This window comes from Xenopus laevis, chromosome 8L (genome assembly GCF_017654675.1).
Source record: "Xenopus laevis strain J_2021 chromosome 8L, Xenopus_laevis_v10.1, whole genome shotgun sequence".
NCBI lineage: Eukaryota > Metazoa > Chordata > Amphibia > Anura > Pipidae > Xenopus > Xenopus laevis.
In genome coordinates, this window is record NC_054385.1 from 57,842,893 (window position 1) to 57,857,279 (window position 14,387).

The following is a 14,387-nucleotide window of genomic DNA, read 5'->3' on the forward strand; positions in this document are numbered from 1 at the left end:
CACCATCTTACACTTCCTGTCACCCTGAAATTCACTATTACTCTGGGTTGGGATTTTGACTTCTTGTGCATATCTTTCCCTCCCCCTAGCTCCAAACTAGGACTGTAAACTCTGCAGGCAAAACCTTATGGTTATCACAATATTTCAAAATATTCTTGCAATACATCTGCATATAATTATTACATATTTATATATCTATATATATATATATCTATATCTACATATATAATTGAGTTCAGTATGTGTCTTGTAAATGATTTTGCAACTAAATTTTTTTTTATATCTTTAGGTGGTGGATGTGGACACCTGTAGATGAATGATCATTTCAGCCATGATGGCCGACCAGCCTCCACCATTGGAATCAACCCCTATATTAAATGATGTGCCACTTCTACCTCACATGGTGAATGGGGATAGCACACAACAGGTAATTAAAGCCTGGTAACCCTTGCCTGTAGATTCATGCCCGTTTCCCCACAGATGGCCGTCCTGATTTTTTTCTTTAAGAACCAGTATACCCCTTTTATTCGACTTTGAAACAATAGTCACAAGTCCTATTTATTGAACTAAAAAAAGCAATGTTTTTTTGTTATTGCTTGAGCTAAACACTGCAAAGAGGGAAATGAAAGCTACTTCATGTTTGGTCCTTGCAAGGTAGATCACTAGATAACAGATAATCCCCCTGCATAATTGACTGCTGCTAACAAAACAGTCAAAGCAAACGGTGAACGAACAGATTGTATAATGATAATCTAATTGTGTAATTTGCCAAGTCTAAACATGGAGTAGCTTCAAGTTACCAGTTCGTTTAACTTAAGAAATAACATAGCCTTTATTTGTGATTAAAACAATAGGTAAAACGTATTTTCAGCACACGTCATATTCATTGAATTCATGTTGAACAAGTAGGTGTGCTGTTGAGACTGCAATTAAACAGTTTCACAGCTGTGTGCTGCATATACTGTCAGTGTTCAATAAATTGTAAGAATTTTATGTAAATATTTATATATAAATTATGAGTGGGTTTTATCCCCCACCCACAAAGCTACTAATCGCTGTATGGACAAAATTGCAAGAATGCTTTTTCCTTTTCAATACTACTGTTCACATAATACTAACCATGGGACAGCTTTGATTCTGTAATACAGTACATTGGCATAAGCCCTTGCAAAAGACACTTTCTTGTGATGAATCAGCAATTTTCTGTAGTTTAACTTGAATCTAGCCAATCAGTGGCTGATGTTGTTGACTTTTTTGGTTGCTTTTGAGTATATTGGCTTCCCATTAAAATTTGTGTTCCAAAAATTCATCCTTCTTATCTTGTTTCTAATTGTAAGAGCCAAGTCCCAGTGTTTTAGGTGGAAAAGTGTTTGGAATTGTCTCCAGGCAAAAGACTTTTATTAATAGGGATGCAGCATATCCAGGATTCAACATTTTTCAGCGGGATACGGATTTGGCCAAATCCTTGTGCCCGGTTGAACCAAATCCTAATTTTTTCCTTCCCGTCCCCAATTTGCATATACAAATTAGGATTCGGTTCCGTGTATCTTTACAAATAGTGGGTTTGGTGCATCCCTAATTATTATTATTAATAACGTGTTTTTAGAGCACCAACAAATTTCGCAGCACTGTAAAATGAATGTGTTTATACAAAGCAGAATTACATACATAGCGTTCCGAAACTGATACAAACGGTGAAGAAGGCCCTGCGCATAAGAGCTTTATAATATAAAAGGGGAAGGAGTTGAGAGGTAGTGGAAGCCAGTGCAGGGATTGGCAGAGTATCATGACAGAGGAGGAGCAGTCGCTGAGGTGTATAAGCCTGGTAGCAGTGTTCATTAAGGACTAGAGTTTGCAGTCTTTGGCGGAGAAGGCCATTAGAGAGAAATTAATAGAGTTACAGTAGTCTAGATGTGATATGATGACAGAGTGAATAAGAATTTGTGTCATCTTGGGTGAATATTATCTTATTTTTGATATGTATGTTCCTTAGTACATGAGTGACATGATTTAATAAGTGACTGGATATGAGGAGTGAAGTACAGGACAGGGCAGAATCTAGGATAACACCAAGGCACCGGGCCTGGGGAGACAGGGTGATAGTGGAATCGTTAATTATTATAGATACTTCTGGGATGTTGTGGGTGTTAGTTGGCAGAAAGAGAACCATTTTCTTGTGAGAGCGTATAGTAACATTAGAATTCATAATTGAATCTGAATATATGTGAAAGAATTACATTTAATGCCAGCAGTGGCCAGACATGTTCTTTAAATACAGTTGGTTTTAGTCTATAAGTCAATGCTGGCACTGTATAAATAAAGGATAATAAAGCTAATTGCAATGCTCAAAAATTCTGAGCAGTGACTTTTTAATCCGTCAGTATTTGCCACAATCTATGCCTTATAACAAATTACTCTTTACTTATTAGATGTTATGAACATGTCCTTGTGCATATTGTTCAATTTTGTGTCTGTGGAATAATTTCATTGTATTCAGCATGCCATTTGCCTACTACCTATGTGATATTTTATAAATGGGTGTTGTGTTATACAAAAGTATGACGTGGGATGGCTGCTCAAGTTAGTTGTAGACCTAAAAAGCTTCATTAAACTGCTTGTGTTGGCTTCTTTTCTATTATTTTCCATGACTTCATGACATTAAGTGCCAATGCTAATAGCAGCCAGGAACAAATGCCATTAATCTTGCAGCTACATCTCTGGAATTTTTGACCCGCCTTCTGACTGATAGATATTTTTAAAAAAATTAAATAAATAAAATGGGATCTGATTGTAATAGTAAGTATGAAATGAATATCCCGGCAAATTAGCTGTGCATTTTCAACTTGATTGAATAGATTACTATACTGCAACTGTGAAACAGATGTTGTCTTGTTTTTAAAGCTTCCTGTTGTGCAAGAGCACTGGCAAAATAAGCTTCTAATTGTTTTGGATGGCTCTGAAATATTCACCAGCCAAAGGGGAAAGCAGCTTTAAGAACCATATTTTCCTTTCAGGCCTGTACAAATAGAAGTCATATTCATGTAAAAAAAAAAAGTCCCCTGTTCCAATTCTAAATAAATAAAATGGTGGGGTTTATGAAGCCCCCCCCTTGAGTAAATTTATAATGGTAGGTTGCTCATAATTGTTACCTTTGGCATCTTAGCACATCTACCAATTTAGCATATCTCTATCTTACCCTGTCTCATTTTGTGCTTTATTAAATAGCCCGTATAAAAGCAGTATTGTATGTGTGACTAATCAATAGTTGGGGCTACCATATCTATACTGCTAAATCCCTTTGAGCAATACCATTTTGAAATATAGCATACAAGCAGCGGTTTTGCATGCATGCAGATTTTTTAGGGAGTCACCCTATTTTAACCCTCTCTCACCCATATTTACAGGCCTGTCACCTACTGTAAGTAAATTGTACCCAAATCCTTACACCTTCTGTGAAATACATAGAAATAGCACCCGCAAACCTGCAATAAGAATCAGCTGACGCCGGAAGCTTGGTCTGGGGCAACAGGGGTGTGGTCATTGGAGACTTTACTGGTGCATTCCTTGCAGAGACAACTTTGCGCCCAGATCAGTTCTGAAATGGGCTGGCATCACCAAGAGTGGTGCTTAAACTGAACATATTTGGAATTCTTTGCAAATTGCAGGCGTTTTGGGGAATATCTGTGTTTTGTTGATGGTAAAATTTTAAGTGTTTATGTACGGTGTCTAAAGAGATGTTTTCAGGCATTAAAATACAACTTTAGACACTGTTTACTAAATAAGTGGAAGGACAACACACAAGTTTAGCTGAAGGATGCGGAAGGTCGAAAAAGTGAGTTATTTATAGCATGCATTAAATATTATATCACTTCTTAAATTTTTACAATTATCGATCGATTGACTAAAAGTTCACTTGTCTAACTTAAGAAGTGATATTTTTACATTCATTTTAGCTGAATTGTTTGTGATATTTTATAGCATGCGTTATTTTGTGCGATATTTTAAAGGGGTTGTTCACCTTCCATACACTTTTTTTCAATTCAGTTGTTTTTAGATTGTTCCCCAGAAATAAAGACTTTTTTCATTTACCTTCCATTATTTATTTTTTACTGTTTTTCCAAAATCTAAGTTTAAAGTTGAATGTTTCTGTCTCTGGTGTTTGTCTGGCAGCTCAGTAATTCAGGTGCAGACTCTAAACTGTTATACTTTTTTATACATTTCACAGCAGTATTGGCAACTATTGTATCAATTCTAACAGCTGCCTGTAATGAAACTCAGGGATTCTGCTCAGCAGAGACAAAGATAAAAAATGTATCAACTAAATGTATTAATTTAGAACAGTTTACAGGGTTGGCGACCCCCCCCCCTCCCAGGGATGCTTCAGAAGGTGAACCACCCCTTTAAGGCATTTGATATTGTCACTCGTTATTATTGCAATCAATGCACCTAAGACGTTTGGGATGCCACTGGCTGAGTAGAAGTCTCTTTTTACAGTATTCTAGTCATTCCTTTCCCTGGGAAACATAATATAATTCGTGACACAGAACGTAGTGCATTCTGGATCTGCTCAAGGTATCATGAAAATGTGTTTGTGGCTGTAGGTAAGGCTCCAGTTCCTCATAAAGGTCTTTAATTGCTGCCCTACAGCTCCTCACTACATCTTCCTCTATTAATCCATGTGATGTTGCTTAGTAACGCCTACTCCTGGGAGGTGTTAAATTTCACTGTAATTATCACACTAATTTATGCTTTTATCGCTTAAAAATTGTAAGTGAATAAAGATTTAAGATTAATTCTATTGTATAACTATCCCAATGCGATTAGAATACCACTGTGCAGAAATGTAAAATGAACGCTTGCGATATGTCTTAACGCATGCAAAAAATACTTTGGTGAATCGTTCCATAAAGGAGAAGGAAACCCTTTTGTAAAAAACCCTGTACCCCCACCCCACGTAGACCTCCTCCCTCCCAAGCTAACTGCCCCCCGGCTGTGAATCAGCCCCATTGTGTTTGCTAATACCAAACGGTTACCTTGCAATGTATTAACAAACAGAAAACATTGATATGAGAGTTTACAACATATTGACATGAGATAGGATACCTTATCGCTAGTAGCAAGCTCATGATTTTATCAGTGCCAACCACTTTTAACTGCCCTGTTTTGAAAAGGCTAGTTTTTAAAAAACTTTAGAAATGGTGTATAATTTTTTTTTTATATTACTGCTTTAGCTCAGATGCTGGAAAAATCACTTTAAGTTTTATGTTTTAACCTTGAGATCAGAACAGGTCAAAAGATATACATTATTATTATTATTATTATTATTACTATTATGATATACATTATTTTTAACATTCTTTCTGAATTGTAATATTTGATATATATTTGATATATATACTCAATATATATATTGAGTAGATAGAAACATTGAGGGGTAGTTAATGGGCAGATCTTTGTAATTGTACATCTTTTTCCTCAAAAAATTTTTGTGAGCCTGAACATGTCACTTTAACCTAAGGTGGTGTAAAATGATTCTGAAGTGAATTAAAATACACATATATAAATGTCACGCTTTAAATAGCATACAATACATTTTTAATACAATTTTTACACTGCCTTTTCCACAGCTCTGTAAAATAATGTTGTCTAGTTTTCTGTAGTAAATCAAGTTTAATACCTGTGCAGTCAAAAATCAGGAATGTGTGTATGTAGAATGTTACACACCTTTTAAACATTTGCCACTGACATGAGCCAGGTGGTTGGTGTACTACCAAAAACTGGACATTTTAGAGGGAAAAGAGGAGGAGATCCGTTTGTTGTCACGTTGGCCTGTGGTTTTATCTGAATTTGAACAGTGTTGTACCGGTTACTTCAATAGGGAATATTTCTTTGCAGCATATTAACACTTTTTAGGAGTTAAAAAAAAAATAAATCTGTAAGGTGAGGGTTTTATAAGAAAGATGCTGCTGCCCTCTGTACCACGGGGAACCGTGCCAGGTCACATGATCCTCCCGTAGATGAGAGGCATTTTACCTATTTGTCTGCCGAGACTTTGGCCAGTCTGTGAAGTGACTTGTCACATGGTGTCTATGTTGTGTTTGTACTTACATTCCTGTGATATAACTACCAGACCATGATACCGGCAACGGTGCTTAAAAGGCAGTTTTGCGCTCCATCAGCTCTTTGATCTTTTCATGTAGAATGATTCAGGTTGCTTTTTTGGCATATCCAAGATTTATTTTTCAGCGAGCAACCCCAAACATGTCTGCCTCATGCCAACAGCAAGCAGTCTTTTGGGGATTTTTATTGCAGTTTCATAAAAGAACCGTACTCGACTTCTGATAACATAGGTTTGTGAGTTAATTAAAGAGTTGTTTTCAGATAATACAGTGGATATAAAGACATTTTCCAATAGCTTTCTTTTCTTTTTTTTCTTTTTTTTACTCTTTCTTCTATTGAAGTTTTGTTTTTCACATTCTTATGTCTCCCTGGAGCAGCTCTCTCAGGTGGGCTCACCACCCCATGATAAATTGGTGATATTGAATGGCAATAAATCTCCTGAAAATACCTCTCCATCTCCAATAATAGAAATCGCCTGTGGTAAAACCTACATGCGGTGAAGTCTCCCAAAGCTTTACCACCGGTGATTTCAATTATTGCCCATGGAGAAGAATTTTCAGTAGATTTGTCGCCTGCAGAAGGGCCAATTTATAACTGGTGTCAAAATGTCACTGTCGGACACTGCTATGGGGGGTTGTGGATACACACCTGAGGCCAATTTCAAAAAGTTTAAAGCCCTGTCTAAATAATTCAAGTAAATATGCAAGTGCATGTAATTTTGAAACAGGGTTTTTTTGTTACAAAGTTATGATCATAATATTGATAAGCCACCATACCACGTCAAGGTAAAACCCCACATGGTGGTCCCTAACTTATTTATCTCTAATCATAGTAAAAAAGGAATATTACCTCTCTGTATAGTACCAATTCTTAATGTAAACATCTCCTGTGCCTTGGTTTCAAACTCTGTGCTAAATCCTCCTCCGCCAACAATAATGCAATAATAGAAATCGCCTGTGGTAAAACCTACACGCCGTGAAGTCTCCCAAAGCTTTACCACCAGTGATTTCAATTATTGCCCATGGAGAAGAATTTTCAGTAGATTTGTCGCCTGCAGAAGGGCCAATTTATAACTGGTGTCAAAATGTCACTGTCGGACACTGCCCTCACAGTACAAATTTGCTACATTAGTTAATACATTTCTTACCTTTTGACCTGCTGAGCCCAATCCCCGAGTTTCGAGGCATTATATTTTCATAAATTAAATTTTTTGGTGTTACTGTTTTTTTTTAAATATTTATAACTGCAGTGCTAGTGTCATGAAAAGAGGCACTGAATTACAGCACTATACACTGAGAGAAGAGAGGACAGAGGTTTGCATTTTTTGTGGTAGATGCCTTTTGATCAACACTTAAATAGGGTATATTTGCTCTAAGCCATGCATTGTTAGAGCCACTGGAAAGGCATTGGACCATATAGTTAAGTGACTTTCAGGTATGCGAGTTTATAAAATAAGGACAGCACACTTTAAATTTACATTGATGTGTAGCTGTACTTTCCTCATCATCATTATTGTATATGTTAACGTGCTCTCACATTTTCCATTATCGGTTGTAAAACTAGAACTCTTCCAAACAGCCTCTTTATTTGCAGGTTATACTGGTACAAGTGAATCCAGGGGAAACGTTTACTATCCGCACAGAAGATGGGCATATTCGATGTATTCCAGGTAAGAATAATGCTGTTTTAAGGGCACTTCTTTCCTGTTCCACCCTCCCCCAGTTATACACATTCATTACTGTAGCATAAATTGGCAAACCACATTTGCTGACCACAAGAGTTTTCAGAGGCAGAGTTCCTGGAATGACACTGTAATGTCTTATACATATGTGTCTGTGCTAAAACCTTTTAAATAGTTGTGCACTTCAAACACAAAAAACCTTTTTTTTTAAAAAAAAAAAAAAAAAAAGTATTTTATGATCAATGTGTTAGAATTTTCCATGTGTAAAAATGAAGTTATTCTAGGGATAACTAGATGCATGTTTTTTTCCGATTTATAGGCCCAGCACATGTTCCCATGATGTCACCAAATGGCTCAATGCCACCTATCTTTATGCCACCTGGTTACGTATCTCAGGTAAAGATTATCCATTGGAGGTTCATCCTATTTTTGTATCTTATATTTTCTGCTTTTTTTTTTTTGTTTAAACTTACTACCTAACGCTTTTCTTCCTTTTCTACAAAAAAAATAATCAGGGCTAAAGTAGTTGTTCTGTAACTTTATTCATATTCCTTGGACCCAGGGCCTGTGCCTAGGATGCAGGGGTGGGGTGGTTGGGTGCTAGCTAGGCCATATCTTGTCTGCCTCCAAAGTCTGTGATCAGTTGATCAGTCTGTGATCAAAACATGTTCCAAGAAGAAGTGTAGTTAATGACATGAAAAGAACATGGAAAGTCTGGCATACTACTAGTAGTGGCAAACAATTTCTATAGAAACGGACTGGATGGCTGGTGTTCTGGCACTTCACCAAACACACCAAGTGTCATGGGCCTTATGCAAACTCTTCTCCGGCTATATCACTTCTTGCCTTGTGCTGGTCTACAAACTACAGTACTCCAAACGCTTAGGTTAATTATGTAATCTGTCTTGTTTGTATTGTATACTTCAGTCTCCATATCTTTATAAAACGATTTTGTAAAGACTTTAGTTTGACGTATCAGGGAAATCCCTGCCCTGAAAAAATATTCCCATAGTACTGTTTAGTTGGAAGGAAACAAATACAGATTACCTGATTATCTAAGATGTTTGAAGCTTTGAAATAAATGACAGTTGTATCCACCCACAGATTGCTTAATTTCATTTCAATTAGACTAGCTCACATGCATTGTTTTATGAGTAAATAAAATGTTGAGCATGCTCCATTTATATTTCCTGTTTCCTCCCTATGTGTGTTTCTTTTGCTGCTCCATTTCTCCCCCAGCTTCCACAAATAAACATTTTCTATTCTATGAAATCATTAACCTTTACTTTCAGCAACGCTACAACATTTTTAAATGAGCTTGAAGGTAAATGTTCTAACATGGGCAGAATGACTGCGTTGGGGCAGATTTTGCCAAATTACTAGATCCTCTGTAAAAGGCTTGTTTATGCTTATTTTGCCATCAGCAGTGCAAAATGTAGTAAACATAGCTGAAGACCAAGCGCTTTCTTGATAAATTCCATGGTGCAGTGTTTTTGTTGGTTTTAAGTCAGAATTCTCTCTGGTAAATAGTGCTCTCTGTGTGTGGTACAGAGGTGTAGAGGCCGACTAACCGCCGATTTGTGTCATCATATTTTGTGAATCAAAGCATTTTCTTAAAAGCTGTGATACATATTCCTGTCAGTAAATGGATAATTACCCATTTCCCCCCCCCCCTGTAGTTACAGGAACGGTTCTTGGCATAAGTAGTAAATCCATATCGCCATAGTCCTTGCACTGTGTGAATAGGGCTACGAGGAATCCTAACAAAACAAATATAAATTACGGTATAGTAGATTAGATTAACGGGTCAAGTTTAAACAGTGTGAAGAAAGTCTTCAAAAGTGCCTTGCAAGATTCCTTTACATTATAGATGGATGCTTAAATACCATAGGCCAGTGCTGGAGATTGGCAATATCTGGCATGCTGTATGTCTACAGGCTGCACCATAATTATTAGGTGCATGCTGCCAAGTGCAGACCTGTAGAACCCCCTGCCAAAATAATTTTAGCTGTCTCTACTTGCAAGTGCATGGAGCATCTGATAATCACCCTGGCTGTGGCGTATGCGTATGCAGATGATAAACACCTCACTTGGTGTGTTTATTTAGCTTTCCTAGCTTTTAGTGATAGTTAGTGATTCCTTTCAGGAATTTTCCCCTCCAGCACTCCATGCACTGGAGTCAGAGGAGAGGTAGAACAGTTTTAATACAATAGACGAAACGGTCATTCTGCCTTTTTTTTTTTTTAACGTGTGGTTTATCAGACAGTTGGTCAGCCTAATGAAGCATGCAAGATCTACCTTCTTCTGATCGAGTTGTTGCATTTTGAGATCAGGACTCGAGCACGGTTTGAACTTATTGTCATTCTGACTAGAGCAAAATAATTGGACTTTTTTTTCTGCAGAGGAAATGATTTCTTTTAAATGTCAAACGGAGCTTTATATGGAAATGAAAAGGCAGCGCAATGGAATGCCGCGGTGTCAAACGTTTCTGTTAAAACTTTTTATATATTTTGTTTCTGAAAGTTGTTTTTTCTGACTGATGATTTATGCTTCAGGTCGTGGAAGAAAATGGAATGCGCAAAGTCTTGGTCTTACCACATTCAGCAGAGTTTCATCCATCAATGCATCCACCTCCTCACGTGGCACACTATATGCACCATCCTCACGCTCTGCTCCCTCACCCTCCACATCCTGTTTATCCCCCAGTGCCTGCAACAGGAGAGATACCACCCCAGTTTATCCACCAACATCCTCCACCCCCGCCACACATATTCCAGGATCAAGGTATGTGACCCTTAATGTTTAGTTATGTTTAGTTATGTTATTTATTGTTCATAAATCAAAATGTGGCAATAGTTCATCATGGTTAAGCTTTGTCAGGTGCCACTATTGGCGCGGGGGGGGGGGATAAATGCTAATGCTGCTGCTTCCATGCATATTAGAAAATATGTTCTTTGAAGTAGGTTAATTTTATAACAGAATGGACTGAAATAATAGCAAAAATGCCCAGTCTGACATTAGTGATCTACTTGCTTTATATAATATAATCACCCCAATTTAGAAATCTGAAGTTATTTCATGTTGCCTATGTATTTGGGCCTACAGGGAAGCCATATAAGCTTCCATGACAGGTAGTTGCCTGTTTCAGCCAAGGGGGTGGGCTTGAGCAAGTACATTCCCTGTCTATGCATGCTCACACATCTTGTGCATTGGCTTTAATAGAATCATTCTTTGATTAATATATTTTCATACAGGCAAAATATCCATATTATCATGTATATGTGTATCTGTTGCATTTCTGTGGACGTAACAAAAAAGTTGATATCAATACTGAAACCGTATATTAAAATTGTCTCTGTTACCCATTACATCTCTTTTACCTTAGGGAAAATACTGAATATGGCCATAGTTGCTATATAGTATGTGGCTGATCCCCCCCCTCCCCTTCCCTTAAGCTCTGCATAATAAATGTTTCTATCGATGTGTGGTTATTGTTATTGCTTCCATCTGTAGACTGCATATGGCCTAGAACCTGTAGGGGAACATTGGGCCTCAAGGTGGGGTGATTGTTTTCTGATGGACCAAGTAGGAGGTCTTGTTTCACTCTTGCCTAGCTTTAAGATATTCTTCACATAATACCGGAGTATTCTGCACCTTCTTTCTTTGCATTTTTTAATGTTTTTTTCTCTCATTAGATGCACGTTCCCACACAAGGCAAAGTTTTATACAGAGAGATGAACGAGCCATAAAAATGCAGGAGCAGCTTCGAAAAAGATTAAAAGACAGACAAATTAGTGGGCATAGTAATAATAAGCTAAACAGTCCGCCTCCCTCCCCACACAAAGCACACATTGCTGCCAATGCACATATACAGAATGGATACTCCAAACCACAGCATCTATCAGCAGGACCTATAAAACTCAAGCAAGCAGCTAAGACTAGAAGCAGTCCACCTTCTGATCCAGAAACTCTAGGTATGAGTTGAATCTGTGTCTTTTAGACATGCATATTCATGTGGCATTGTTTTTCCTTTTGTGCTAGTGTTATAGGTATCGAACCTGTTATCCGGAATGCGCAGGACCAGTTTTTGCATTTTTTTCATTAAGTCTAATAAAAAATCATTTAAACATTGAATAAATACAGTAGGGTTGTTTTGCCTACAATAAGGACTCATTGTATCTTAGTTGGGATCAGGTACAAGGTACTGTTCATTTTTTTTAAATTGTAGCCTCAGTATAGATCTATATACAGATATGCATATGGTTAGTATTATAAAGGGGTGTGTCATGTACTATATTCTTTCAAATTGGGAAATCTCTGCTCTTTCTAAATCGTATTTGTTCTTTTTATACAGTTTTTTTCCCCAAAATTGTGGTACTTCTCAGGGATATCCAAAAAGTAATACTTCTTACATATGCAATTAAATGTTTCTACCTTCTCCCATTTTTTTTATTTTATAGATTATTATTATTTTTTCAACTTTTAAGATGGTTTAAGAGCGCTGCAAAAAAAAACTAATTAATACTGTTCACCCATGAACTAAACCAAACAAGGGATTTCATTAAAATGTAGTTTTAACTTTTTTTGCATTGGCTTTCATGGTCAGATGATTCTGAATAGTGTGACAGATGTATGTCCGACAACCGTAGTTTGGTGGCCAACTCGTTTCTTTGACTTAAGAACAAGAAGCTAAATCTTATTAAAAGCATGTAACTGTTGTGTTCCAACTTGCTTTAAGAATATCTGCCATCAGCTGTTACTTGGCAACTGCTAACATTGCTCTCTGTGATCTGAAATCAGTTCCAAATGGAAATACTTTCATCTCTTAAGGAAACTGTTTTCTGTTGTAAAAAAAAAAAAAAAAAAAAAGGTCTACAGTGTTCTTGGGCCACCCCTTGGAGACTTTTAATCCAGGATGTGCAACAGGATATTTTCAGACTAAAGTTAAGGGAATAGCACATGTTTTGAAGGACATGAATAAGTGTAATATATTTAAGAATTTAAGTTGACCTTTTATCAAAATGTGACTCGCCTCACTGTACCTGTTGGCCCATGGCAGGGATGAATTGTGGAATGCCAAAGGGGCAGTTTGGAAGCAAACAAGAGCTTCACTGCTGCTATCCCTGTACAAAATCGAAACAAAGCAATAAACTTTAATCACAATTTATTATGGGATTTCTCCCTAATAAGTATTAACATTCACTTTCCCTATTCTCCTCCTGTGTGTGCTACTTAATTCTTTTCAATTTGTTGGAGACACAAAAATGGGCTGTATTAACCAATAATATTTGTTTTATTATAGTATTTAGTGGGAGCTATCGCTATCATAAGAGACCTGCCAACTCTAAGAATTGTATTTTTCGCTACGCTTGTGGGCTAGACTAGACATGCGGTCAAATGCAGATTTTTAGCAAAAAAATACAGAGACAGATATCACTTACTGACGCGTGCATTTCTAACATATTGCTACATAATAATTCTCCATTGTTTATTCCACTATGAGCTGCTTCATCTGCCGTTTGCATTTTTGCCATAACACAAGCATCTTTGGCTTCACAACCAATACCGTGTAGTCCCTTTTATTGTACCTTTTGTGTCCCCAATTAAATTTAGTTTATTTATGGATTTATTTTTGACATTGCTTTTTTAAAAATGTTTTTATTATTATTACAATCATTCAGCAGTGTGCATTTGCTTTATATAGTGTTATAAGTGTTTAATAGTAACATGACAGATGTGAAAGTAGCATATGTGAATTTGCTACCTGAGCTCCTAAATAAATACCAGCTGTTGCTTTCTTAGACGACAAAGGAAAACAGAACATATGCATTTTTTCATGTGCAGCTATAGTGCTATTTGTGCAAGTGGATAAAATGTATTTTCATAATTTGCTTTTTTGTATTAGATGGAGAATTGGAACCTAAAAGGTTGCAGGATGTGGTCCCTGCCATGAATAAACCTGTTGTAAGTAAAACAAGCATTCTTTTATTATTTTTTCAACATAATTGTAATTAAGTCGAGTAGTGAATTTGATCATAATCAGTTTATACAATGTGCAAAGAGCGTCTATAGAAGTAGGATCATTGTTGAATACTTTCTTTTTTACTTTATGCATATTACCTGCATGTTGGGTAGAGATGATCTTCCGTTTATAACCAAGTAAATATACAATGTGCCTTTTTATGTGTGACAACATGGTAAACATTGTACAGAAATTGGGCCCATTTATCATTTATGAACCCAGGGCAAATTTGCACCTGGTCAGTAGTAACCCAAAGCAGCTATTCTGCCATTAGCTGTTTTCAGCCAGTAGAACAGAGTATGAAAAAACAGGTTAATGCTCAGGTGTATTACTGCACGAGTGTGATCTGTCATTATAATGACAACTGAGACATATACCTCATACACCTTTATAATACAACACCAATTAGTGGTCATTCTGTGGTTCATTCATTAAGATGAATTTATTATGTGTTCATTTAGTGTATGGAAAATAAGCCTTACCCATCTTTATTGTTTATTGCACCCTTAAATAATTCATACTCATTGAATACCCCTAAAATCATAAATTTTTAAGAGAGAAAAT

At 36.7% G+C, this 14,387-nt stretch overlaps 1 protein-coding gene across 3 annotated transcripts in view; it reads left to right on the forward strand.

Annotated features, from left to right (window-relative positions):
* fndc3c.L (fibronectin type III domain containing 3C L homeolog) overlaps window positions 1–14,387 on the forward strand; it is a 62,809-nt gene that overhangs the window by 26,374 nt on the left and 22,048 nt on the right. For 2 of the 3 annotated variants that reach the window (XM_018229009.2, NM_001093595.1), the window contains 6 exon segments: window positions 290–427; window positions 7,699–7,789; window positions 8,121–8,197; window positions 10,357–10,585; window positions 11,497–11,775; window positions 13,707–13,765. In XM_018229009.2, coding sequence (XP_018084498.1) covers window positions 317–427; window positions 7,699–7,789; window positions 8,121–8,197; window positions 10,357–10,585; window positions 11,497–11,775; window positions 13,707–13,765 — 846 coding nt within the window. In that variant the 5' untranslated portion in view covers window positions 290–316. 3 annotated transcript variants of the gene reach the window in all.